General features: G+C 41.3%; 2 protein-coding genes and 1 long non-coding RNA gene across 12 annotated transcripts in view; 1 reads left to right on the top strand and 2 right to left on the bottom strand.

The window, feature by feature from the left end:
• Window positions 1–17,089, top strand: part of ptn (pleiotrophin) — a 43,694-nt gene extending 26,605 nt beyond the window's left edge. For 3 of the 5 annotated variants that reach the window (XM_020042782.3, XM_020042781.3, XM_010892602.4), the window contains 4 exons: window positions 4,356–4,450; window positions 5,462–5,635; window positions 8,328–8,489; window positions 16,283–17,089. In XM_020042782.3, the coding sequence (XP_019898341.1) occupies window positions 4,356–4,450; window positions 5,462–5,635; window positions 8,328–8,489; window positions 16,283–16,338 (487 nt within the window). In that variant the 3' untranslated portion in view covers window positions 16,339–17,089. Of the gene's footprint in view, window positions 1–2,227; window positions 2,309–2,456; window positions 2,655–4,355; window positions 4,451–5,461; window positions 5,636–8,327; window positions 8,490–16,282 lie in introns of those variants that run through there. The other 2 variants (XM_010892604.4, XM_010892600.5) reach the window with 2 other exon arrangements.
• LOC109614973 lies at window positions 768–2,438 on the bottom strand. 2 transcript variants are annotated; one of them, XR_002195989.2, is made up of 3 exons: window positions 2,349–2,438; window positions 2,178–2,253; window positions 768–1,056 (listed from the first exon to the last, which is right to left on the bottom strand). It is a non-coding gene; the product is annotated as an uncharacterized LOC109614973 (long non-coding RNA). The 2 variants fall into 2 exon arrangements; XR_002195990.2 differs by having other exon boundaries at window positions 976–1,056; window positions 2,184–2,253.
• A 453-nt stretch (window positions 17,090–17,542) lies between the features above and the next one.
• Window positions 17,543–26,733, bottom strand: part of chrm2a (cholinergic receptor, muscarinic 2a) — a 90,552-nt gene continuing 81,361 nt past the window's right edge. For all 5 annotated transcript variants that reach the window (XM_020042776.2, XM_020042775.2, XM_010892592.3 and 2 more), the window contains one exon: window positions 17,543–25,799. In XM_020042776.2, the coding sequence (XP_019898335.1) occupies window positions 24,218–25,735 (1,518 nt within the window). In that variant the 5' untranslated portion in view covers window positions 25,736–25,799 and the 3' untranslated portion in view covers window positions 17,543–24,217. The remainder of the gene's footprint in view (window positions 25,800–26,733) is intronic.

Raw genomic sequence — 26,733 nt, 5'->3', positions numbered from 1 at the left:
CATGAGCCAAGCGGGTTTCCTCACAGATTAGGGGTTTAGTGTGGGGGGGATTGAACAACAAGTGTTTAAAGCAAGTATGATGAGGATACAAGAGCAAACTAAAAGATGGACTGGCGAGAAAGTTTCAAGGGGGAATATTTCAGGCACTTGGAGGAGTTTTCAGACAATTGATTAGGTAAGTTGTCCTTTACAGTAAACACCAGTGGACCCTTTGGAACATGAATTCAGTTCACATAAGGCTAAACATAGAATGAGGCACAGATTAATTCAGTTCACACAAGGCTAACCTTAGAATGAGGCACAGATTAATTCAGTTCACACAAGGCTAACCTTAGAATGAGGCACAGATTAATTCAGTTCACATAAATCTCACCTTAGAATGAGGCACAGATGTCAGTGCGAATGAACTATCACATTAAATCATTATTTTCAGTAGTGGCTTTTGTAAAATGTCATTCCAATGAAAACTTGTACAAAATGAATTGTTCCTGAAAAGATGCATCATTGAGTTGTTGTATATTCTTTCACCGGTAAATTGGAAAAGTGTTGCACATGAGCAAAACAGCATCCAAATGCACCTGGTTCCTCATCAGAGCTAGCACTGGGATGCAGGGGTGCTAAGCTGCCTTATAATAAAAGGAAAGCATTAAAGAATGCTTTTAAATTCATTAGCAATTCCATGTTGCCTACCTCAACTAATGGATGTGGGTGCATTAACATATGCAAAGGCAAACCGGAAAATAATACAAATATGAGACCTCTGTGAATCAGGGAGAGGGTGACAGCCAGTCCGCTTATGATTAATTAAATTTGAGGAACGGAAAAACATTTCCCGCCAGGCTGTACCTTTTGCAGTAATTTGGGCACAGTGGAGCGTTTTGGCATCAAGGCACTCTGTAATTACTTAACTCTTCCTGATTACCCCATTGCAGGTTAGGATATCTGCTAAATAAAGAAGGCAAAAGTGAAAAGAGGGAGCGATCACCACCCTGAGTTCCAGAACACAGCTGCACCAGTGATTAGAACAGCGTCCATCTTTAATGAGCTGCTGGGAGGCTGCAGGGAGAGACAGGAAGGGAAACATTTGAAGTTCATTCGTCCTTTAGAAATCCTCGCTATATGAGACATGTTACCATACCCATCAAGTGAGTTAACCGTATTAAAGATTAAATTCATCCAATTGTCAATTGAACACAAACCCCTATTGAAACGTGACTTCCGCTTTTCACCTGCCACTTGAATCTAGAGATGTGGGGTGTGATGTGCAGGATGTTGGCATTTTCCACAGGACTAAACTCTTAACTAATTATAATGAACATTTTACAATAACACAATTACTGGAAAAACTTGCAGTGGATAAGAATGTAGCTTAGAAAGATAGGGGGTAGGTATCAGTGAGTTACTGGAGAGAGAGGGGCACAGAGGAAAAGGGGTTAGCCAGACTGGTCACAAATGCCTTGAATACCAGATGAAAGAAATAGTTAGGAAAACAGTTAGGAATTAAGGATAACAGTATGCCAGTAGAAGAATGGAATGCTGCTTAGGCCTTCGCATGTGCAAATTAGAAGGACAAAATTCACTATGACTTGGCAAAGAAGCTTTTCATTTGACGTGTAAAATCAAACGTTGTCCAATGTGCTTGCGCTAAGTGTTATCACAATCCAAGCTTCGTGCAACAACTGCAATCAAAATCAAGAAAGCTGTTAACAAAAAAGCCTGCAAACAGTTGACCAAACACGCTTAGAAAACCGTGACTGAATTAAGCAAATATTCGTTTGACCAAAAGGAAAACTTCAGAGAAGAACAAAAAAACATTTGCTAGTACAACTTCCTGATTCATCTTAACACTTACAGGACCAAGGCTTTATTTTCTTTACATTGCAGTTAGTGCAAAGTTAACACATTAACTTGTTTTCTGATGGAGTTTCCACAGATTTATTTGCATTTTGATGGAGTAAGACCATAGCTCTCCCAAAGAATTGTGGAACAAGATTACAATGAAAATGCCTTTAGTGTTATTCTGCATACAAGCAGATTCTACAAAACGTTTTCTACAAAGGTTTTCCAAATAAAGGGAAAAACATTGATGTATGTTAGACATAGCTTTCTGCTAAATATGTATGATTTTTTGGAAAACAAAAATTTCTGACCATTTCCCAACAGCCTGCAGTGCCTACCTTTACCATTGTATATCAGCTTGTGGGCGTCCCAGAGCAAGAGCAAAACCAAAACCAACTCCTTCCAGAGACTCTTCTGCATATAGAAAATCAATTTTATCTCCAACCGTCAATCTTAAAGGATTTTATTTGTAAGTGCAGGTCATGATTTGACAGCTACTCCCAACTTACATTTTGGTTGATATCACGTTATGGGCGTCTTACAGCAGAACGAAAAACGTCCAAGGAACGTCTTCCAGGGCTCTCCTGATTCTAACTTAGGAGTTGGTAGCTCGAACAGTTTGATCAAGGCAATTGCTTTTTAGTTGTGTGACCTCGGGGGAAAAAAAATATTCCTGGTAGTAAATTTACTGTAATTGCTGATATGCTGATTCGCCAGGTTCTGCTGAATACAGTACAAAAAAAAGGTGTGGCGAGTAGAAATGACGGGAAAAGGCGACACAAGATAACAAGACCAAATTCTCCAGTCACGCGCAAGTATGTTTGTTACAAATGTTAGTAGTTGTTTTTGGTATAGTTTTTTAGGTGCACTTTTGGTGCCTGGCTTGTCCCGATTTAACCAGCCTGAAAATAATGACCAAAAGCAGCAGTCATTTTTATCAATGATCACCAATGGTTGAGGAATCCGTGTAATTTAAATGTTGTTTAATTGAAATCAAAGCTCATGACAAAGTTGGTAGATTCACAAATTGATAAAAAACGAGACAAGCTAGCCAATATAACCTATCCTTGATGGCCTCAGGCTAACGCTTATCGTCAAGCTGGTTAGATGTTTTTTTTTATAAATGCTGAGAAACTGTATGTGCTCACAAAACAGATTAAGCAACCGGAGAAAGCCACTTAGTGGATTCCTAGTTTTTTTTTGTTTGTTAAGTTCTTAAGCAAACATTATGTTTAAACTTCAACTAATGGTACATTTAGAACACATGGATATTCCTAGAAAATGAGAATAGAGGGAATTTGGATAAAGATGTAAACAGATGGCTCCGCACACCTATCGAGCTGGCAGAAAGAGTGTTTTGAATGTACATGCGGAAAATTTCGATGTACACGCTAGCGACGTCTATATTGTCATAATGCGCGATCGGAATTACAGATGAATAGATCAGGTGCTATTATTATTTTTTGGTCCATTGAGATCCGGGCCTATTCATTCAAGCGATAGCCCCGGACGCCCAGGGCTACCGACGCGAATGCCTCTTACCTGTCCAAATTATTAGATTGCCTGATTTTTTTTAAACATTTCCCCACTGGAAAAATGCGCTCTCCCCATTATTGTTACTGCAGTGATTCATTTTAAAACTTTCAAAAATGGAATTGACTGGCTCTTGTTGTGGTGAGGGCCTGTCTCAAACGGGATGTGTAGTGGGTGGGGGCTAGGGTCGGCTTCGGGAGGTAGTATAGAGTGAAGGAGGCTGGATTTCCTTTGACCAAGTCCTAACACATGGATGTTCTAAGATTGTTTGATCAATAGGAAACCTAATAAAAGTACACGTCTCCAAAGCCCTTGCTCTGATTCCAGTTGTGGTGTACCAGTACAATGTGTCTCTGGGAGAGGGAGGGACTTGCCTGTTTCGTCTCTATTCGCACCAATGCTGTCAAGCATGGCTCACAACAAAAGGGTGCTTATTAATATCCCCAGCTTGTGGATCTCCTTATCCCTTGTCTGGTCATGAAACCTAGATCATGAAGCAGCCTTTAATAGCTGGAACTTGTGATTTATAGAGTTGGAGGGGGTATTGTGTAATTGGTGAACCTCCTCAATTTGTAGAATCCATCCTTGAAGAGTTTTGGGTTACTTGAAGGGGTCTGACCCGGAACTATATGAGTGTACCTAAGTAATTGTCTACAGAGCGTATATTTCCAAACCCCTCTGTATCAGTGTTTGCCATATTTTTCCTAACAATCGTACCTCTTTGTAGACAGGAGCATGGCGCAGCACACAGCAGGGTGGGCCATTACCACAACCATTTATTTATCAAACCGCCTGAGCTTCCCCTGCAACTGTAAACCACGAGGAGGTGAAAGTTTGTGGATTTTTTGATCTGGTCTGACCCTCCGTCTGAAGAAACGCGAGGGAGGTGAAGAAAGGTGTTTGATGGGATATCTCCCACGGCGTCCAATGCCGTAGTACTTGTTGTTCCTCCCAACGGAGTCTTTGTTCTTCCTCCCTCCTAGCATGTCAGGACAGCAGCAGTGGACCCGCCTGGCCGTCATGGCCCTCCTGGTACTCACAGTGGCCGCGGGCGAGGGGCTGAAAGCTGAGAAACAAGGTGAGAAACACTGGCAATTCAATGGATAGATGGATTTTGATCAGAAATACACTTTAATGAGGGGGCTCACAGGAAGCTGACAATGACAGTTTGTATCCTGGTTTGCCATAATATTTATAATTGAACCTTTCATCGTGGCAGTATAGCTTTCACCTGGCCTAACTGCAGTCAACACATTTATGGCCCATCTTTGTGGTCTGACGTTAATTTAATTTCCCTTTAGGCGGTTTTAATTCTAGTATCTGTCGGCAAACAAAGACAGCGTTGTGTCTGTTTTTGTATATGCTTGCTGCTATAAACTGTGCTGACGTCTCTGTCTCCCACTGCATGTTTCTAAATGCGGCTATTGGTGACAATGTTCTCACCTTTTCTGTTATGGACCGGTTATAAGGTTCCAGGCAACAAAATACAATATAGCACTCTGGTACCCTACCACCAATAACACGCTCAGTTACTGTAAATGTAATAGACTCTGTACCACATCGTTATTGTTTTTTGTTCATACACAGACTCCTAGAGATTACTGCTTTTTCATATTAGTAGCTATTGAGGTAAGACAGATGGCCTCACCGCATTCATAAGCATTCTGCTGTCAGAGAGGCTGCTTTGATGTTGATGATAGTGTTGTCTATGCCAAATAAGCCAAATGCTGTTGTAGGGGAAGGCCAGAGGGAGGTTCTGAGTTAGGAAGTGGGCCATCATATCAACCGTTACATGGAGCAGACTTTACAGATAAGCCCATTGAACTGCGTGTAGAAAGCCTGGGATACAGGTGTAGGTTTGTGGTCCTAATTTTTTACAATCTTGACCACATGCACACACACGTTACCTCACATGGTAACGTGTGTGTGCACGTTACCATGGCCTCCTGACTGCAAGCCGTAGCAAAGTTTTTAAACCCCCTGTTCACGTAGTCTTGTAAATTTGTGTATGTCAGTTAAGCACTCAAACAACTGTCTGTGTGTGTTTGCGCACGCGCACGTGCATGTGCATGCAAATATGATCCCGCAGGGAAGAAGGAACGCAAGTCTGACTGCGGGGAGTGGCAGTGGAGTGTGTGCGTGGCCAACGAGGGGGACTGCGGCCTAGGCACCAGGGAGGGGACACGCACCGGGACTGACTGCAGGCAGACCATCAAGACCCAACGCTGCAAGATCCCCTGCAACTGGAAGAAGCAGTTTGGAGGCATGTCTGTGGGCCTGGAGCAAACTCAGAACACGCGCATAATGCAACCCAAACGACGGCTAGTGTTGTTATTTTCTTGCCATAAAGTGATATTTTTTTTATATTCATGGTTACTTTTTCTCTATTCTATATATTTTATTCGGGAACCTCCACACAACGGAGTAGGGTGTTTTAGTTCCTTGCAATTCAGTCTGCATGTTTCGGATGTGAGAGTGATGTTCTTATTCAGAATGCGGTAGACACGGGTGTGTTTGTGCGTTTGCTTTCATTTCTGTTCGCATGTCCGTGTTGTCGTGTCATGTGCGACAGCTACCGGACACTGTCCCTAGGGGTGTGCAGAAGCATGCTCACAGTCAAATTGCGGGCATAGGGGCATGTGTCCACACTTTTGGATATCCCTGTAGGATTCTTGGGAAAATGCTCCTGTCAACGCCCCCCTAGTTGAATGCCCGGGGATTTCAGAACCAGGTGACTGAGGGTTAAGCTTTAATCTGAAAGGAAGGCATGGAGAAACGAGTGGCATAAACACAGGGGTTTCCAACAAAAGGAAGAGAAGTAGGGATGACACATACACAAGCACACACATGCACACACACACAGACACACACATGCACGCACGCACACACACACACACACACACACACACAGACATACATTTACATATAAGAACTTAGCTGTCCTTTCCTGGAACTGCCTTGAGCCTTTAGGGAGATGACTTTATGGTGGACCAAGGCAATGAAATGAAATCCAATCTCTGGACTGCTGAAAGGTTTTCTTTTCATAAAGTGATGAATGGATGTGGAACCTTGTTTCCAGAAATGTTGGGGTGCTGCTTTGAAATGCAAATAAAAACGGAATGCAATGATGTGCAAATCATTTATTCCTCCGTTTAATTGAAAATAGTACAAAGACAACGTATCAAATGTTGAAACTGAGAGATGTTATTGTTTTTGTAAAAATACATTCCTGTTTTGAATTTGATGCCAGCAACACGTGTCGGAAAAGTTGGGACAGAGGCATATTTACCACTGTGTGCATTACCTTTTCTTATAACAATACTCTGTAAGCGTTTGGGAACTGAGGAGACCAATTGCGGTAGTTTTGAAATTGAAATGTTGTCCCATTCTTGCTTGATATAGGATTGCAGAAGCTCAACATTTCGGGGTCTCCTTTGCTGTATTTGTCATTCCATAATGCGCCAAATGTTTTCAACAGGGGACAGGTCTGGACTGCAGGCAGCACCCGGACTCTTTTACTATGGAGCCATGCTGTTAAGATACTATACGTGCAGAATGTGGTTTGTTTTGCTGAAATACGCAAGGCCTTCCCTGAAAAATAAATTTTCTGGATGGCAGCATGTGTTGCCCCAAAACCTGTATGTATTGTTCGGCATTAATGGTGCCTTCACAGAAGTGCAAGTCACCCATGCCGTCATGGATGCCGGCGTTTGAACTGTGTGCTCAAAAGAAACCAGATGGTCCCACTCCTCTTTAGCCCGGAGAATTCGGCGTCCATGATTCCCAAAAATTATAAAAAATTTTGATTCGTCAGACCGCAGGACAGTTTTCCACTTCACCTCAGTCCATCTTAAATGATGGACAGAGAAGGCGGTGGCAATAATGAGAAACATTATTCTTAAATTGCACTATTTGCCTGCACAGTCTGTCAGAGTGGTGAACCCCTCCCCGTCTTTACTTCTGAAAGACTTATACTCAAGTCATGTTACTGACCTGTTGCTAATTAAACAAAATGTTTGGGAGATGTTCCACCAGGTTTTGTTTTTCATTATGCAACTTTTCCAGTCTTTTATTGCCTCTGTCCCAGCTTTTTTGAAGCGTGTTGCTGGCATCAAATTCAAAGCGGGCATATATTTTTCAAGAAACAATAACAATATGTTTCAGTTTCGACATTTGATACGTTGTCTTTGACCCTTTTCTATTGAATTTGAAATGATTTGCACCATTGAACATGAGAAAGACAGATGGAATCTTCAGAGTGTAGAAGTTAGGCAGAATCGAGCGTAACAGGGACATGGCTTGGCAGGAGAAACTACACGGTACACTGACTAATAACATTGTGTTAGTGTCTGCTTGGTAGATTTATGTCCGGGGGATGAGATTATTTGGAATGTAAATATTTTGGCACATATTGCTGGTTCTGATCCGTTTAAAAAGATCCGATTGTTTAAAGGAAATTGAACATTATTAAAAGGATGATCCACAATAGCAGCTCTCTGAGCCTGAGGGTCTATGTTTTAATTACACATTCTCGGCAGAAATATGTAATTACATTTAATTTGCTGCTTGATCAGTCACATTCAACCTCTGGCATATCTTGTGGGCACTCCAGCCACCGGGGGAAGCATGAGATGAGCACGAGTTACCAAATGCGCAACAATAGCATATCACCTGAAAATGTATGTTTTTGATTAGTATTTATATTTGTTTATCTCCCACTTTTTCTACCTTCCCCATTATTGTAATTTTCTTACCCTCGTAACGGTTTGGTGATACCGCCCATCCCCATGGGCCTTCCCAGCCACATGTCGGCTCAAATCTAAACATTCAGCTTGTAGGAAAGAGAACCTTAGAACACAGATGCAAATTTGTGTTTTTGTCTACTAACTGAAAAAATGTGGTTGTGAAGATCACATCTGTGTTATTTGTATTTTAATGCAACCATCCCTTTGTAGGGGAATGCAAGTATGACTTCCAGGCCTGGGGAGAATGTGACATGGCGACTGGAAAAAAGAACCGGACTGGCATGCTTAAACGGGCTCTCATGGATGCCACCTGTCCTAACACAGTCAGCGCCACCAAGCCCTGCGGCAAGATCCCCAAGACTAAGCTGCAAGGTATGCTAATGTGGGACGTTTATTCATGAAAGGCACTGTGTCCTGAAAAATTTGAATGGTAACAAACCTCGGCAAAAGGAACACATGTTTAGTAAAAGCAAACATAGGTATATGCTCTTATAATCAATATACGTGGTGGGCGAGTACAAAAAAGATCTATACAAAGAATGGATCCATTTTAAGTACTCTATTCAATACATTAGTGGGTGAATATCTATTAATGGGCCATAGCATTTCTTTTGATCAATTAAACCATTAAAAATATGGGACCGTGACTCCTCATCCTTTTACTTTTCTAGCAAAAGTACCTTATCACTTCCAGTAAACACTTTGATACTTTTGATACATATTATTTGGTAGTACTTTTATAGCTGACATCGATTACATCTTGGTGAAGACTCCAAATCCTCTAAATGATTCATTCCGCAAGAGAGCTGGAGTTGTGAGATATTCATACATAATCCATCTTCTCTATCGTGGAATAAACCCCTTAGGTGAACCAAGACAGTTCAGTGGAAGCTATTTCAATAAGTCTAGAACCAGGCAAACTAAGTTAAATACCAGTATTGAGCTGTACAAGTATAATCTTTTTAAGATATTTTTTAATGCTGTATTCTCTCAGCAACTGCCAGGAGACATGAGACTCCCCTATTTACAAAATATAGTCCTGTCTAGAGAAATAGATTTTTCTCATATGGATATCATCAAATGAGAAAATAGAAATATGGACTAGAGAACATGATGTTCAGGATTGCATTTCATAGTTTTATTTGGGAAATTGTCCAAAACAACACACATGATGTTTTTCAAAATTATTTACAGTAGTCTTGTTTAATTTCAACCTATATATTAATATAATATTAATAGGATAAGGACCTTTCAATAAATTATATTGCATATTTAATATTCAAGTGGGTCACAATTTGCCCTGTTTTTAAACAACATTTTAGCTTTTTAGTTCGTTAAAGGATTTATTTTATATATAATTATATATATTAATTCATATATAAATTAATCAGATTAGTAAACTGGTTCCACTCCCAATCGTAAATCCTGACAAAATGTGAAGGCCAATTTAAATAAAAAAATTTCCTACATACAGTGCATCTGGATCTCTCCACTCTTTATTTACTCATCAATCCACACACAATGCCCAATAATGACGAAGGAAAAACAGCATTGTTTAAATGTATTTAAAAAAAAAAAAAATCTTGCATTTACAAATCAATCAATTGTACAATTAAGCTGTCTAAACATATCAACGATAATCAATGGAAACAGGATGGACCTGAGCTTGATTTTGATTGTCATAGAGAACGGTTTGAATACTTTAGTAATTATGATATTTCAGTTTTGAATTTTTTATAGATTTGCCAAAAAAATCTAAAATCTGTTTTGCTTTGTTATAATGGGGTACTGTATGTAGAGGAATTTAATCAATTTTAATAATAAGGCAGTAATGTAACAGAATGTGGAAAATGTGGGTGTAAATACTTTCCGAATGCACTGTGGACATTTTAATAACAGCTCCCTGTTATTTAACTAACTCCTAATGTTAAAACTAAATTAAGTAAGATACATCTTTCAGAAATCAAATTAGTGCTGTTGCCAATTAAACAATGTTGCCAATAAAGGACTTATGAGACTAGTGTATATATTATATCCAATCTGACAGCATTTTTAGATACTTTAGGTCTCTGCAGTGATATGCAGAAAGCGGGAAACTGGAATCAGTGTAGTTTGGGCAGCAGCCCTGACACGAATCTGTCGTGTGAGAGGGTTTGCCAGAACAGAACAGCATCTCCCGGAGCGATTGGACACATGCCTCAGTGATTGTTTTTCTAGCGCCGGGCCGTTAAGATTGAAGGCAGTTTTCCTGCTCATGGACCGAGAAAAACATGCAGTCCTGTCAATAGAATGATATTAGGGAATCATCTTACGTTTTTCTTGCATCTGAATGACCTGGGAGGTAGGGAAAGCACGAGGGTAAACGCTGGTACAGTTGTGGAATACAATTACCTCACCTGTGGTTGGATAATGGTCCTTGAAGACACTGTACTAACCTTACGCAGAAGCAGAGCAAAGCCTCTTTAGGAATACAATCCAAATGATGAAAATTTGATTTGAGCTGGGGTCCTTTTTACTGCTGGACAGTGACAGAGTTATTAAGGGACACATGGAAACTGCATTATTTCTAAACTACGTGTCATACTAATCTCTATACTGACTTTCTGCATGTGTGTGTGTGTGCGTGTGCATGCAAGCACATGAATACTGAATAGCGCTGTACTTGCCTGAATTAGGTTATACTTTCAAATGAAGTGGAAATGTTTGACGAAGGACAGTTCCTTTATAATTTAGTCAGGAGGATCACCCTGGGGAGAAGAGCCACGGCATGAAAAGAGCATAAAAGGCACAGTGGTGATGACAGTGGTGAAGAAGAAGGGAGAGAGTTGAACAGAGAGACCTGCTATCTGAGAGCGGTGATTTCCCATGTCTGCCAGTTGACAGATAAGCCCTGGGAAGCTATGGGGTTACTGGGAAATTGAGGCTGACTGTGTCTGTGTGTGCGTGTGTGTGCACTTGTCTGTTTGTGTGTGGGTTTTAGGTGGGTAAAATGCCAGGCACAACCATAGAGGCTCCACTAGAGGACATGTAAGAAACCCCAGCTACTGACAGAGGAGCTATCTCACCTCCGACCAGCCACCCAGTTGTATTTATCATTCAAAACAGCCACCTTTGGTGTTGGAGGTTTTCCCCAGTCCCTGTCTGTTGTAGGCAGGAGCAATGCAGGCAACTCAGAGACCCTATTCCTGGGAACACAAAGCAGCAAGAGGCTGATCTGAGATCTGTCAGTTCAGCTTCTCCCTTGTCTTACCTCAGGTAGAGACACGCCCCACTGAACAAAACGGAGAGGAACGACTACGAGTGACAGAAATGAAGCAGAAATGAAACAATGTGACCTGCAGTATTCTCCTATTCCCCTCCCACTCTGTTCTGTTCAGAAGGATGAGCAAGAGAGCTCCAGTGGGGTATGGAGAATGTCAGTGACTATTTGTGGGAAACAAAAGGCTTTAAAGGGATGATAGCCCAGTCTCTGTGTGTGTGTGTGTGTGTGTGTGTGCTTGTGTCTGTGTGTGATTCACCAGAGAGAGGTTGTGTTGTTGTGGCCTTTTGTCTAAGATAACACTAAATTCCATCTTGTGGCAATGGACCTGTTTCACCATGATGGAGTTGGAAACATGTTCTCTCCAACCCACTCTAATTACAATGAGTCTGTGTCAAAAGTGCAAAGGCAGAAATGAGTGTGCACGGTAATGTGCATATGCAGCAGAAAGCACCAACAGTCTGGGCTTGCAGAGAGAAGGAGTTTCTGTCCATCACCAGGGAATGAAATGTGCCAAGAAAGGCACGGACAAAATGACAGTTAAACAAATGAAAACAAGCAAACAAATGGATGGAAGAGCAATGTTCTGTGTATTGGTAGAGGAGTCTTGCATCAGGTCAGATATCCCCAGTTCCCCGTGGATGACCCACAAAACAACAACTGATGGGTGGAATGAAAACATCCTTCAAACCTGCTGGTCAGGTTGCAGTTTAGAACAATACATTGTGGTCCGGTAAATGTTTTAAATTAAGATATATATATTTCTTTTAACACACCCAGGAGCTTGCTGTCTGGAATTGCGTCGCCAAATCCATTATTTGAGCGTTGAGGCAGACATTGTATAGTCCCCGAGTCTTGTAGGGTGCCAACCACGCAACACTGCAAGAGAATAGAGAACGGTCCATTATTCACACGCTGCCGGAACATTCCTAAATGTGCAGAGAGAATGTTTCATCCGGCCACGTGACAATAGGCCTATTTTGCAAAGGTTAAGTTTGTCTGGCTCCTAACTCGTGCAAAACCGGCAAAAGCTGGATAACGAGAAATAAAAAGAAAGGTTATGATGGAGGACGACAACATGGTCAGTGGAGATTTTTACATTAATTCAGGCTTTCACTAATAGCCTATGTCAATTTAAACATGTGTGGCTAGTACTGGTTTAACTAGGAAATAGCCTGAATAACTCCAGGCTACTTGTTAAGTCTAAAGAGTTGTCATGGTGCCACATCACTGTGTATTGGAGATTTTTGACGGGATTCAGTTTGTCTCTGCCAGGAGGCCAAAACAGGGTCATCAATGGATCTTCCAGGAAGACGGTGATCCAAGGTATTATTCCAGATCCAAACAAAAAAGGATTACACTTTTGTAATGGCCATCCCATTATCTCAAGCTCATTAAAACGTGGCTTGAGCTGAAATATGAGGACGAAGTGAGGACCAAGGAATTTTAAGGATGTGGAGAGATTCTACTTTAATGAAAGGCCTCAGATTCCTTGCTATATTCTCCCATCTCAGCAAACATTATAGTCAAATACTCAGGGCGAGAGTGGTGGAGGCAAATGGGCGCCAGGAGCGCAGTGTACAATCCTTAGGTTCACATAGAATGACAACGGGAGCGCACATGAGATGTGTGAATTAACCAGAGGTGGCAACTTAAAGCAAACTAAATCAGCGTAATGTTACACAGGTGTGGGGAAAGGGTGTTGCTGCCATCTTTCCCATGCTGGTGATTAATACAGACGGAACGCGGCAGAGAGGTTAGCACTGCCACACCCTGAGACACTGGCATGACAGCCATTTTCTAGACCAGGGTAGGGTGCTACCCTAAGTACAAAATACAGAGGCTCCAATAATCACTTTTTTTTTTCAAAGATTTTCTTCTTTAAAATTGCTTACCTTAAAGGTTAAAGATAAGGTTACTCTCGTATTTTGAGTGTAAGATTAAGCTGATAAACAACAGTTAAAAGTTGTTGTTTTTGCACACCTTTACCAAGGGGCCAAGTAATTCTGGAAGGCACTTTGTTATTTTGTGGGTCATGGATCAGGTCTTGGGGGGAAAAAAAACGTTATTGCTGGATTGGGTTTCAGAGAGAATTCTCTCCTGATGGTGGGTGTGGCTCAGAATTGATTTGACTACCTAATTATCCCCAGCTCCCAACTGGCTCATTCATCCCCTCTCCACTTCCTGTAACTATTCCCCGGAACATTGCTGTAGATGTGAGAAAATTTGTTCTTGTCAATTCACCTGGTAAAAAAAAACTATAAATAAAGGAATTCCTCTCCGAATAGAGAGTGGAAATGATGACTTGATGCTTCAGATTTAAACATATGGTGGGCTATCTGGCTTTGTTTCCATCTGTAGTGTCCTCAAGGAATTAGACATTTGGATTCATGAGTCATCTCTGTCTCAGTGCATCGAATTCATATCCGCCCTGACAACATGATGTATATCTTCACTGTTGGCTCCTTCAAGTCCTCACATGGTCTCCACTGCCATTGCTATGTGAAATGCACTCAACTGCCTTCCTGCCCCTCATTCCAAAAACCAGGAGGAAACAGACACTACTGTGTGGCTGGCAGACATTTGTGTTTGGATGTCGGCCCACCATCTCATGCTCAACTCTTAGACGTGACAGAGCTGTTCTTCCTCTAGGGGAAATGTTTGTCCAGTCCAAGACCTCTCCATCACGGTTGACAACAATGCGCTGTCCCCCTCTCAGAGTGTATAGAACCTTGGTCTGACCCTGGACAACACCTGTTGTTCATCACAAACATCAAAGTGATGACTCACTCCTCCAGGTTTGTTCTCTAAAAAGCCTTGCTGTACCTCATAAAGGAAGCGGCACAGTTCCTAAAGAGGCACTTGTCATCTTACGCCTGGAATACTCCAACAAACTGTTGGTTGGGCTCTGTCCTTGTGCCATCAAAGCAACAACTTATCAAGTATGCCATAGCCCATCTGGTGATACATTTTTCCAAGACTGCCAGCTTCTCCAAACACTCCACTGGATTCCAGTTGAAGCTTGAATCCACTAGAAGTCCATGGTGCTTTCCAGTGGAGCAGCAAGGGGAGCTTCCCCTCCCTCCCAGGCTTTGCTCAAAACCTACATCTCTACCATCGTTTTTTATTCTGCCACATCTGGTCTCTTGGCCCACTCCAGTAGAGGACAGCCCCTCCTTAACACCATTTCCTAAAGTAACCCGATATCTCAGGAATTACTAATCTTTCCCGTCCTCATTTTGTCACAGACTGTGAAGCAGTGGCGCTGCTGTCTAATATCTGATTGGAAGTAGAATTTTACATTTTAGGTCAGATGTTATGAAAGAGCTGCATTTAATTGTATCTTTTTTTCTTTTTTTTTATCCCTGTCCTTCTCTGGTGAGCTACCTACACTGTGTTTACCTCACACTTGCCCCCTGGGACTGGGAGGTGGTATGGTCCTTCCAGGCCATGACCTCTCCCTGTCTCTGATAATACCTAGATTAAGAAATCTTTGTCAATGTAATACTATCTAATCATTGGAACTTGATTGATGTTTTATATTCTGCATCATTTTAATGGAGTCAAATGTCTTAGTAGTTTTTATTTTAATAATTTGCATATTCTTACACTGGTGACATATTAACCTACTGTGTATATTATATAAAGCTCCAGAAAAAATAAAGAGACCACTGCATCTTTTTCTTTCCTTTCCAAAAAAAGGAAGGTTTTGAGTGAGGAACAGAAGGGTTAAAATTAAGAGAACACCGCAAATTGAACGCTTCTGTTCCTCACTCAAAACCTTCCTTTTCAACTTTTTTGGAAAGGAAAGAAAAAGGTGCAGTGGTCTATAAATATTTTCCGGAGATTTAGACTTATTTGGAATTGTAACTATCCTGGTCACTGCTTACCCACAATTCCTGTGGGTCCTGCAGTGGGTTGTGTTGTTTTGCCCCATCTGCATTTATTGGTTAGGATGTGGAAATGTGCGTTCTTGTGGAAAATGTAGGCGCTGCAATCTCAGTGTGGTTGTTTTTTTTAGGTAATTCGCACTCTTACAAGCGCATAGGTTCTGGCAAATACTTCCTTGCAGTTTGAGAAGAACCCCATTGTTTTGAGGTTTTTGTTATTCTGCAGTGGATCAGCAACACACTGTAAAGCTCATGGAATGTTTTTCTTCTTATTTATGTTAAGGTAATTTTTCTGTAGATAGATGGTTTAATTCATATACTAGCGTGGGAGGATCTTAAATTAGTGCCATGTAGGAAGTTGCTTTAGAAAGTACAGAAAGTATTTAGAAATAAAACAAACAGGTGTTGATTAGTCAGTTGAAATCCTCATCTGTCGCCTCCCACCAACAACATCCCACCGTAAGCTTCGGGGGAAATATACTTTTGGGAGATGAGCCTTTAGCATGTTGTTTACTTTCCACTTCACTCTCTCTTAAACACAGAAAGCCAGTCGTAAGCAGTAAAGTTGAGGGAAACGGGAAAAGACAGACGGACAGAAACCGTAGAGAGCAGAATACGTAAGGAGGGAGGGAATCTTGCTTCTGTTCATCAGACCAGAGAGAGAGGTGGCATGGACTGTGGTTCCTCTGTTACAGCTGTCAGGTACTGAAGCCACTCTTGTGGGACAACAATAAATATTTGTCCACCAGCCCAGTAAACCATTACTCCTCAGACCAGCTGTAGGATAAACAACACAAACAAAAAAAATGCATGAGAAGGAAAGGAACGTCACGCGGAGGTAGCACCGCTTAAGACCGACATTCTTAGAAAATATGCACGAATCAAAATATAGAACGTTTGAAGAACAACGGCTAGTTTAACTACAACCCAAGTGGTTGAGGATATGAAACGTGTATGTTTATGACTGCAGGGTTTGTGGAAGTAGATTCTCATCAGAAGTCCACGTGTTCTTACAGACGCCAAGAAGCCGAAGAGAGAGGGGAAGAAAAGGGAGCGCACTCCAATGGACTAGTGGCGCATCGTGGAACGCAGGAAGTGGACGGTGATGGTTATACTGCCCTATCTCAACATGGTTCCTCATTGTTTGTCCTGTAGGTTGGGTATATGTATACAGCAGAGGACACACGGAGAGCAATGATAACATAACATTTCTTTCTTTCCTAATTTCTTATAGGAAAGTCTTGTAGGTGATGTAACAATACATGCTTAGAATAATGCATATGAAGCATTTCTTACTAAAAATCCTTAACTGATAATGTTCTGGGTTATTTTTTAAATAAATGAAAAATAGTTTCATGTTACATAACCTCCTTTTTTCTTGCGGTAACACAATATGAATACTGACCAAAAGTCCTTTCTTGCATGTCTTGATTTTAAAGTAGCAAAAATGTCATGTCTTGACTATTTTTTAAGAATATTTTGTTGGTACCCACAATATAAATGCATTAACTTTTGCAACCATTGTTGTAGGGCATAATTTAAAAAGAAACTGAAGTCCAAATTGATGTATGGGACATTTCATTTCATGTTATCTACAATAAAAGATGTAAACTATTGCCAGATGACTGCATAGGTAGCAGACTGTATTGTGTGTTTGTGTGTGCAGGAATAGTTCTGGTCCTCCTGTTATTATACCTCACTTTGTAGCTCCTCAGATTTCCAGTTGAACTCTGGGTAAAACTGTTATTTTAGTTTACAGCTGGAGTGGACCTTTCCTAATGTTCAATTAAAAAAAATAAAGTTTGAAATTATTTCCAAAAATCTTCGATTTTTCATATTGAGTTATTGACAGTTCATATGAAAAGTTGGACAAAAATCTCATTCAAAACCAAAATACATTTTAAATGTCACTTTACACAAAACACTTTTCATAAATTTTATTTGAATTTCTTCCAAAAAGAATATGGCACAATAAATCCACTGAAAGTATTTCATATTTTATAGCTTCATAAGTGACCAGTGATTACCACTCAGGTTCATTGTCCAGAACAATTAAACACTAATTTCATGTTGGAAAATAAACCATTAACATTATTACTGTACATTTGGCTGGAGGGTAGGGGGGGGAGGTCATAGTGGATTGAGGGAGAGGAGGAACATTTAAATAGCTATTCAAACACACGTAGGCCTATGCACATTTCAACTGTACCTTATCCAAATTACACATCATTTATTCTATAAAGATATATACAATGCAAACAATATGCTTATAACCATGTATCTACCACATGAGAAGCCACAAGCCACAGTGGATGAGGGCACAATAGTGAGGTTTACATACTTACGCAACTGGAAAATTACCACTGTACACTATATGTACATTTGAAACACAATAGGTTTTTATAGTTTCTATTAAGTTTTTACATTTGCAAATGATTACTTATTTTGAGAAAAGACTGTGGTTGTGTAAAACAAAAACAAAAATCCTCAGATATCTCAAAGAATCCAGAGGTTTCCAACAGTATACTTCATGTTTTTGCGGCTGGTCTTTCAGCTTCTCCCTAAGGAGTCTGTGTCTCTTGTCCTTCATCACTCATTTACGAGTTGAGCCAAAATGAATCCCATATTCTCACATTATTGGCTGATAGTCAGGTTTTCATTGTTTGTGATGAAGTGCTATTTCTCTCTGCCAATACAGCAGGTTACCTCTGGATTCTCGAATGGTTTCACAAAATTCAAACATGGGGCAGAATTAAAAAAGAAACATGAACATTTGATTCTTGTTTAACTTCAGTTTTACATTTCACAAGGCAGTGGTTCCTTCTTTAGAAATCACACGCTCAGAATTGCTTTTGTTATTCTCATCCACTTAACATTGTCTTTATTTACCTCCATATTGTTCGCACATTGATTGTATTGTAGTAATGTAATGCAACAATGTATTACTTCCAATTCAGTACTCGTACAACAATATAATCGATAGCTTTATAAAATGTAATAGAAAATGTAGAGTGTGATGATCATATTGTGGTAACACGTGTGTTTAGGCAAAAATAAATGTCTTGTGTTCATTTTTCAGAGTGCGTCTTTGTAAGCCACTTGCTCCTGAGACACTGTTCAAATGGGGAATGTTAGGACAGAGACACGTGTGTTCGATGTCTGTTGTATCCTTTCCTTTTTTTTTTCTCCCTGAATGCAATGTGTGGCTTGTGTTGTCTTAGAGTTGTCTGATTTCCAGATGCCACGTGCCAGATGCTTTCACATGCTATGGTTCTCTTACAAAGGATACATCCAACCACACAACATTACTATATTATACATTGACACATGCAGACAGATGGACAGATGGACAAAAGTATGCGCACACACACACACACACACACACACACATTCACACGGACACAACCATGTGTAAAAGAACCCTCCAGACCTCCAGGGATGAATTAGACTAAGGGGTTTTCCCCTTTTCACTCAACCTATACTGTACCTTTTTACCGTCATTCTATTGGGATTTAAAAAAATATTGTGCTTCTCAGTTCCAATGACTGTCACCACCACCTACAGTAACGTAGATTTACTAATCAACTGAAAGTACACTTCTGAACCAAGAAAGTATCAGGTCAAAAATCATAGAGCCATTTTAAAAATAGTAAATGGCAGGTAGGTAATAAGGCACTTGTCAAATATACATGGTGGCAATATTTTGTCTGTTTTATATACATGTCACATAGCCTTGTAACAACCGCAGTCCAACAATCTCAAGTGGAAACAGACAGAAACCACTCCCACCTCAATGGGCAACGCCCCTTTGCTCAAGAACAGTCCAACACACTAAAACCTTGATTTTTATTTTTTTTGTCACACTTTGTTTTTTGTACACACTATCAAAAACAAAACTATACAATTCAAAATAACTAGTAAACTAAGAAATAAATAATTAGCAGAAAACACAATCATACATTCAGTGAGAAATAAATCTCCCTATAAAGGTTTAGCCCTTTGAAACAAGCCGTGTGAAGTGGAGCCCAGCTAGCTCAGACAGCACATGATGATTTTTTGATGCCATGGAGACAATGTTTACGTGATGAGGAGTGAAAACCGTGGAATAAGGCCCCTTGTACATTAATAAATGAATCCGCACATTTGTAATAAATCTGTGTGTGTATATATATATACACTACCTGTCACCATTTCGGACACACCTACTCAAATGAAGGGGGAAGTGTGTGCAAACATTTCAGTGGTACTGTATATTTATTTTCAATTGCATACCGGGAGCTGTGGCTGACAGTCAAAATCTGGTCTATACAAAGCGATCTGCTTAGACTTGAGAGGCTGTTGTGAATCCTGATGACAGGTCACCTCTCTGCAACCATGACTACAATGGCAGGCTTTTCAGGACTGTACACATTGTCACTGCAAGTGCTATGAGACACTGTGAAAACACCTATCATTGCAAAAACATATTTGAAAGTGAAAATATTTGACCTATCATTTCAAAATAACATTTTCCAAGAATAAGCGCTGCTTCACAAAATGATGAGGCAACATAACCTACAGTAAAATTAAGTCATGATATTACTATCGTGCTATTTGACAGTTGGTAACGTAGCATGCTGCCTTGGTCGTGGTATGGTGTCTCGTAAATGGGAGACCAAATTATGCTGTAATTACTGATGGAGGGCCAGTAGGACGCACTCCTTCTTATGGTCTAATGATCAAATCCCAATGCCCCAGAAAAGTGAGGGGACATTGCCCTGCATAAGGAGTTGCTATCTGATGAGATGTTAAAGAGGTGTCCTGACTCTCTGTGGTCATGACAGATCCCATAGATCTTATTGTATGAGTAGGGATGTTAACTCTGGTGTCCATGGCCACTTAATTATCCTCAGCTTCCAAATTACTTATACTTATATTTTCACTCCTCCCCTGCAATCATTTACTTTATATTTTTTGATGACACTCATGACCATCATAAATACAGCCAATAATACCATGTTCCAATTTTGCCGTCTGTATATATAAATCAGAATGTATTTAGAAAAATCACTCTTCCATAGCCTTTCTATTGTTCAACACATCTTAACCCCTAAACGTTTTCCCATTCAGAGTGCTAGGACATTATGTATTCAGAAGACAAAGCCCGAATTGGATAGATTTTTTCCCATTAGACTAACAAACGCGCTGTTGACAGGGGAGGAGTACTAAAGAGGGTTTGCTTTTCAGCGCGACTTAAAACAGCAAAAAGACCAGTTAGTAGTGGCTATCTTGTCTGGGAGCGGTGAACCCTGTCACTCCACAGGTGATAAATGGCTGTCACTTTCCATCAAACAAACGGCTACATTAAAAAAAAAGCCAAGATGCCCAGACCGCCAGTTGTGCTGGAGTACTTACTTCCCTGCTGGTATCACTGAAACGTCAGCTTAGCATGAGATTAATCAGAAGTTCCGTTCTGGGTACCTAGGATGCTTTTTCCGCCAACTACTGAGACATGTGACAGATGATACCCAGACACGGGTCCACTTATCACCGCGATGGATGGCTGGTTTGTGAACTTAGATGGATGCCTCATGCACGCTGCTGTGCTCGTGCAGTCAAACCGATTGACTGAATTATATGCGGCCCCATGGCAGGATTCCAGTGGCTAACCTGCATTTAAATAAGGAAGATGGCAACGATCCAGTTCACGCTCATCGGGCACTTCCTTTGCACTCACTAGTTCCATTAAAATCGGCATGTATTGATAATTACTTATGGCCAACATTTCGCCTCATTTCTCCTCGCCTCTCGTGCATTTGCATTAGGTTGCGTCGTCTTTTATTTTCATAATATTGGGAACAATGTTGGTCATGAGTAACATTGGAGGGGAGGAGAAACTGGGGGGCAAAGTATGTCAGAAAGAGAGAGAGATAATAAATGCAAATATAATGTTCCTTATGTTTCACAGGCCTTTAAACAATGCCTTGATATAGGGGACGTCACACATAACTGGATCAGCAGCGAGTGGGACACTAAGTGGGGCATGGATGTGCTGTGTAAACCAAGCGTGTAATGGCCAATCTTTAATCTCCAATGTAGGTGTTCCACATCATCTCATAATCTGATCAGGCTTGTGGTGAGTTTCCATTATAGCCCTGTCCCAGATATCTCTTCAAGGAGACAGCCTCAAGGGGCAGCTCAATGCGGGCATAATTTTCTGTTAAGCCCCCTTACCAATCGATGTGGCGATCATCCGATGGCGAATTATATTCATTAATTAAATTGGAATACATTAGCATATTAGCGATTAATGAAATATGTTGGCGATTAGCGCACGGTGTGGACGTAATGCATGGACACAAACACTGTGGCACAAATGCATGGGAATTTCACCATCCTACTAGGTAAGACGTTATATGAAGCTGCCCTTATTACTATTTACTGTAACAACATGGGATTGTGGTTGTTTTGGTTCTATATCGTGAAGCTCATAGAACTGGGGTTACGAAAGAAACCATCGAATCAGATATATCTTAATTGGAACAAGGAATTTTCTGTTAGACATTCAGTTGTTGAATGATATTCCACATATCTAACTTTTGATGCTATTAAAAACATTTTTGTTCCAGCAGGCAAATAAAATTATGCAATCAGGGCCGGCCCTAGCCTTTTGGAGGCCCCCTCTTCCCTATTGACCCCGGGCTCACTAGAGGAGTGGGGTCCCCTAGAGGTCAGGGGCCCTAAGCCACTTCCTATTTTGCTAATGCCTAGGGTTGGAATAACACATTTTACGTGTTACAGGGGTGCTACCTTCAACTCAACAGGTCAGATACCAGCGATTAAACTGTTTAGGTTAGATACCAACTGTTTATTCTAATGAATAAAATGTATCCAATGAAACTACTACAATGTTCTTGTATGTTTAATCTCTAGTCAGCTAACAACACAGATACATACCTACTGAATACAACCAGTAGTTAATGACAGTATGTCTTGATGCTCTTGTGTTAACAAGGTCTTAACCTATTTACATAATTAGATCAAGATGGTTTTAACACAATAATGAACTGTGGAGTTGATGGTAGTGGCCTGAATAGCTACACACGTGCAATAACATTCTTTAGGGGAATCTGTTATTAAAAACACCTTGTTCTGGTTGTGGGCTACGGTTACTAATTCTACAGCAACCATTGCTCTTGTGTTATTATTGTGTCACACATGGCAACTTAATAGAAAGTGTTACCTTATACTGTGTTGTTTCCGTTAGATCACATTAAAACACACAGTCCTATACTGTACTGTAAACACCCTAATGTCTGTTAGTGGGATGAACCTGAAAATGTAGATGATTTACAACATCAAACGTCAAGTAGCCCTTATTATTTATAAAGCCATGGCCTGTGATTATTAGAAGCCTGGTCAACCCCATTATTTGGGTAACAACAGAAACATATTTAGAAATAACCTCTAATTCACGAAGATATCACCTTTCTGACAAACACTGCCAATCACTCTACATCCTGGTTACTCAGAACCGAACAAATCCAAACCACCTCTTAAGACAGGCCGCCAAAAGATACAACAAAGGAAAACACACAGTCCTGTCTTTTTTCCATTACTTTCTCAGACCATAAATACGTAGGTGGCTACTTGTGTGAGTATCACACCACACTTCCTGGAACATCTGCAACACAGTGACATCACGTCTCGTTGAGCATTCCCATGCCTGTGAAGCATTCTCAGAAATAGTCACTGGGAAATCACAAAATGACTTCCTGTAGAACTTGTAAGGCTTTGCCTTGCAAGCCTCTGCTACCATCCAGGTGAATTTACAAGCTTGAAGAATCACTACACAATCTGACGGAAGATATATCACAAAATCTTAATAGATATGATCACATAAACATAAGAGACTGGTAATGAATTGTATTGAGATCAAATTGCTTCTCATCTAAAATGATGAGGAAAATTAAGGGGAAATTAGATCAGGCGATTGAGCAATACCATTTTTGTATGTATTCGTACATAATCAATGTTTATGTTTATGATTTTCCTTTTGTTTGGTGGAAAGAACACACTATTTCACACCAAGTTCCCTAACCTGTGGTCCTACACTGTGGTGAGCGGTGACCTCACTTGACTTGTCCTGCAATGCCCTTCAGGAGACCCTCATGGCCCATCCCTGGAGATCGGAGGACTCCCAGCAATGCTACGCAATTATATATGAACATGCCAGAGAGGCAATTCTGACAAGCTGCTCCACTTGGTACGACTTCAGCACAGAATATCATAAACAGAGAGAATGCTGTCACACACACACACACACACACACAACACTGAAAATGTAGAGCCTACTGTACATGGATATATACAATTATATACAAGTGTCTTTTTTAAACTGAGTTTCAAACCAGAGGTTTGCGAATTCAGTCAGCCCTATTTTCCCTTTGAATTTGTCTTGTGCAGTGCAGAGCTCTTTAGGTGTTCTTTCATTTTTCCTCTATTTGTTCTCCTGGCTCTGCGCTTCTTTGTCAGTCTTATGTCTCAGCAGTTGCATCACAGACCTTGGATAGTAACAGCAGACATGGTCTCTGCCAGGATATGTGTTCTTGTGTGTGCTTTAGAGAAGAATTCAACTGGTGCTTCACATGCTGATAGAAAAGTGTATTATTGTTGTGGATCATTAAACACATTAAGCTTATAGCCTTTCTACACTTGCCAATGTGAACTTCAACACTCCCAGGACCAGTCCTGTCAAATCCTGCACTGTTAAATCAAATCATCTCCCACTCATTTGTACCCAACTGGCTGCAGACGGATTTGTGTAAAGTGCTACAACAGGCTATCAAAGGAGTAATCAACCAGGAACAAATAAAAATAACCTATTAAAAAAACACAGACATAGACACACACATGTGCGCGCTAGCCCGCACACACCCACACAAACACACACCCACACAAACATACTATATTTATCTAGCTGACCTAATGTTTTTGTATTGGCAAAGGAGCAGATGTTTGAAAGTCTTTTTGAAAGTGACATTGCAGAGGGCATAGCAGGCAGGGTTGATAGTGCTGTTGATGTAGCACAGCCAGTAGCCAATCGTCCACACCGGGCTTGGGATGCAGCTGGAGCAGAAGGTGTTGATGAGCACCATGACATTGTAGGGGGTCCAGGTGGCCACGAACGCCACCAGGATGGCCATGATGGTACGGGTCACCTTCTTCTCCCGAGACGGCGGCGCTTTCTTCTTCTTTGGCGGCTGCTTGGTCATCTTCACGATTTTCCTCGCCACGTGGTTCTGCTTGTCAGTGGCGGGGACGATTTCCACTGTGGCGTTGGAGGGGGTGTAGCAGTCCCCCTTGTCCGACTTGGTCTTGATCTTGATGCAGGTGAGTTTGGAGCCGCCCGCTTTGGCCCGGTGGCGAGTCGGCGGCTGGCTAGCCTCGACGGTGCAGTTAGCTCTGGATGGCGCTGCCTCCTCGTCCCTCTGGATTGCCGCTACGCTGCCAGACGTGGAGTCATTGGAGCTCTCCTTCTCCTCTCCGTGGGCACAGTTCTCCCTGCCCCTGTCCTCACCCTCAGTCTCCCCCTCCCCGCCGGCGGTGGTCAGGCCCTTGCCGTTCTGCAGCCTGCCATCGTGCTGGTTGGCCACACTGTCAGTGGTCTGGGTCTGGCATGCCCTCGATGTGTCCTCCGCTGTCACGTTGTTGTTGTTTGGCTTGGCAGCGTGACCGCCCCTCGCCTGCTTGGGCGACAGGGCCTCCGGATTGGGTCCGGAGGGCTTTCTGGTGTCCTTCTTCACGCGACTTTTACTAGCTATGGAGATCTGTATGTAGAGGATGACCATGATGATGACTGGTAGGTAGAAGGCCGCAATGGCCGTGCCGAAGGTGACAGCCGCGTTGGAGAAGAACTGAATGTAGCACTCCCTCTCCGGCACTGTCCTCCCTCCCACGATGAACTGCCAGAAAAGGATGGCCGGCGCCCACAGAATGAATGACAGGACCCAGGCAGCTGCAATCATCATCCCTGCCATCTTGGTGGTTCTTTTGACAGGGTAGCTCAGGGGCTTTGTAACACAGAAGTATCTGTCAAAGCTGATGATGAGCAGGTTCATTACAGATGCATTGCTCACCACGTAGTCCAAGGCTAGCCACAGGTCACACACCACCGGCCCTAAGGGCCAATAACCAATCACTATGTAGACCGTATACAGGTTCATGGAACACAGCCCGATGATTAAGTCTGCACATGCAAGGCTGAACAGAAAATAGTTGTTGACAGTTTGCAGGTTCCTGTTAACCTTTATGGAGAGCATGACCAGGATATTTCCAATGACGGTGACGAGGCTGAGGGATCCGGCCACCAGCACGATGAACACCACCTCCACGGTCTTGTATTTGCTCTCGGGTTGATTGGCCGGCTCCGTTTCATTGCCGTCAGAGGCATTCCAGTAGGTGTAGTTGGTGAAGTTGAACATCTCCATTGCATTTGTTCCCGGTGATGTTCTTCTTTTCAGTTGGAATTTGGGCTTTGAATTGCCTCTGTGCCTGGAGGTAAACAGAGGAAAACAAAATATTACATAATAAAGTAGCCTACACGGATGGATGCATCACAGTGCTAGCAGGGAAACTAATCCAACCCATACAAAAACCTACTATAGAATCGCTAGCAATTCACAGGAGCAAAAGAAAAAGTTTTTTGCCCACATTTCATACAGCTATATATTTAATGGTTGTCAGGTATTACTTGATGCCTGTTGCTCTATAAACTGTGAGAGAAACTGCATTATACAAGAGTGGGTTTGGCAAGTATATGAGTGAATATGTGATAGTAATTTACAACAAGGATCTGGCTAATAGGATTGTTTGGAAACAAGTACTTGTTCTGCATGCTCTGTAATTCAACTGATTACAGAACATGCAGAACAAGTCACCTGATTTGTGATTTAAAAGAAAAGAGGCCTGGTGTACAAAAACCTGTTGTAATCTAAATGGGAAGAGACATTTTCACATGGACCAGAACCAGAAGGAGGGTTTGTCGGCGTACCTTTTGCCAAACCGATATCCTTTAATAATCTGTCAGACAGATCATAACTGAACTGCTGGTTATCCGTTCAATGTAATTGAAGAAATTTGCAGCAGTCAGACTTTTTCACAGCAACAGGATGCAAACTACTAAGATTTCGAGACTTCGATCAAAGTCAAACCATTTCACCAGCTCAACAGGTGGAAAGATAACTCGGTGTAAATCCTGTGATATGGAAACCTACTTTAAAATTATGGTAGGCTAAACTGAATCTTGAGAGAGCCTGCGTTCAGTGCTTTTCCTTAACTCAAAATGTGATGGTAAATGAAACAGCTCTACCTGTTATTGATGAAGTAAAAAATTACAGATCCAAAGTATGTTTATGTCAAAGCAAAACTATGACCTCTGCTGGACACTAGAAAACAAGCCTATATATATTAATTTAACGATTTTCTC

Source organism: Esox lucius, chromosome 23, assembly GCF_011004845.1.
Source record: "Esox lucius isolate fEsoLuc1 chromosome 23, fEsoLuc1.pri, whole genome shotgun sequence".
NCBI lineage: Eukaryota > Metazoa > Chordata > Actinopteri > Esociformes > Esocidae > Esox > Esox lucius.
Note: the sequence above shows the minus strand (reverse complement) of the source record. Positions and strands in the feature narration are given on the sequence as shown.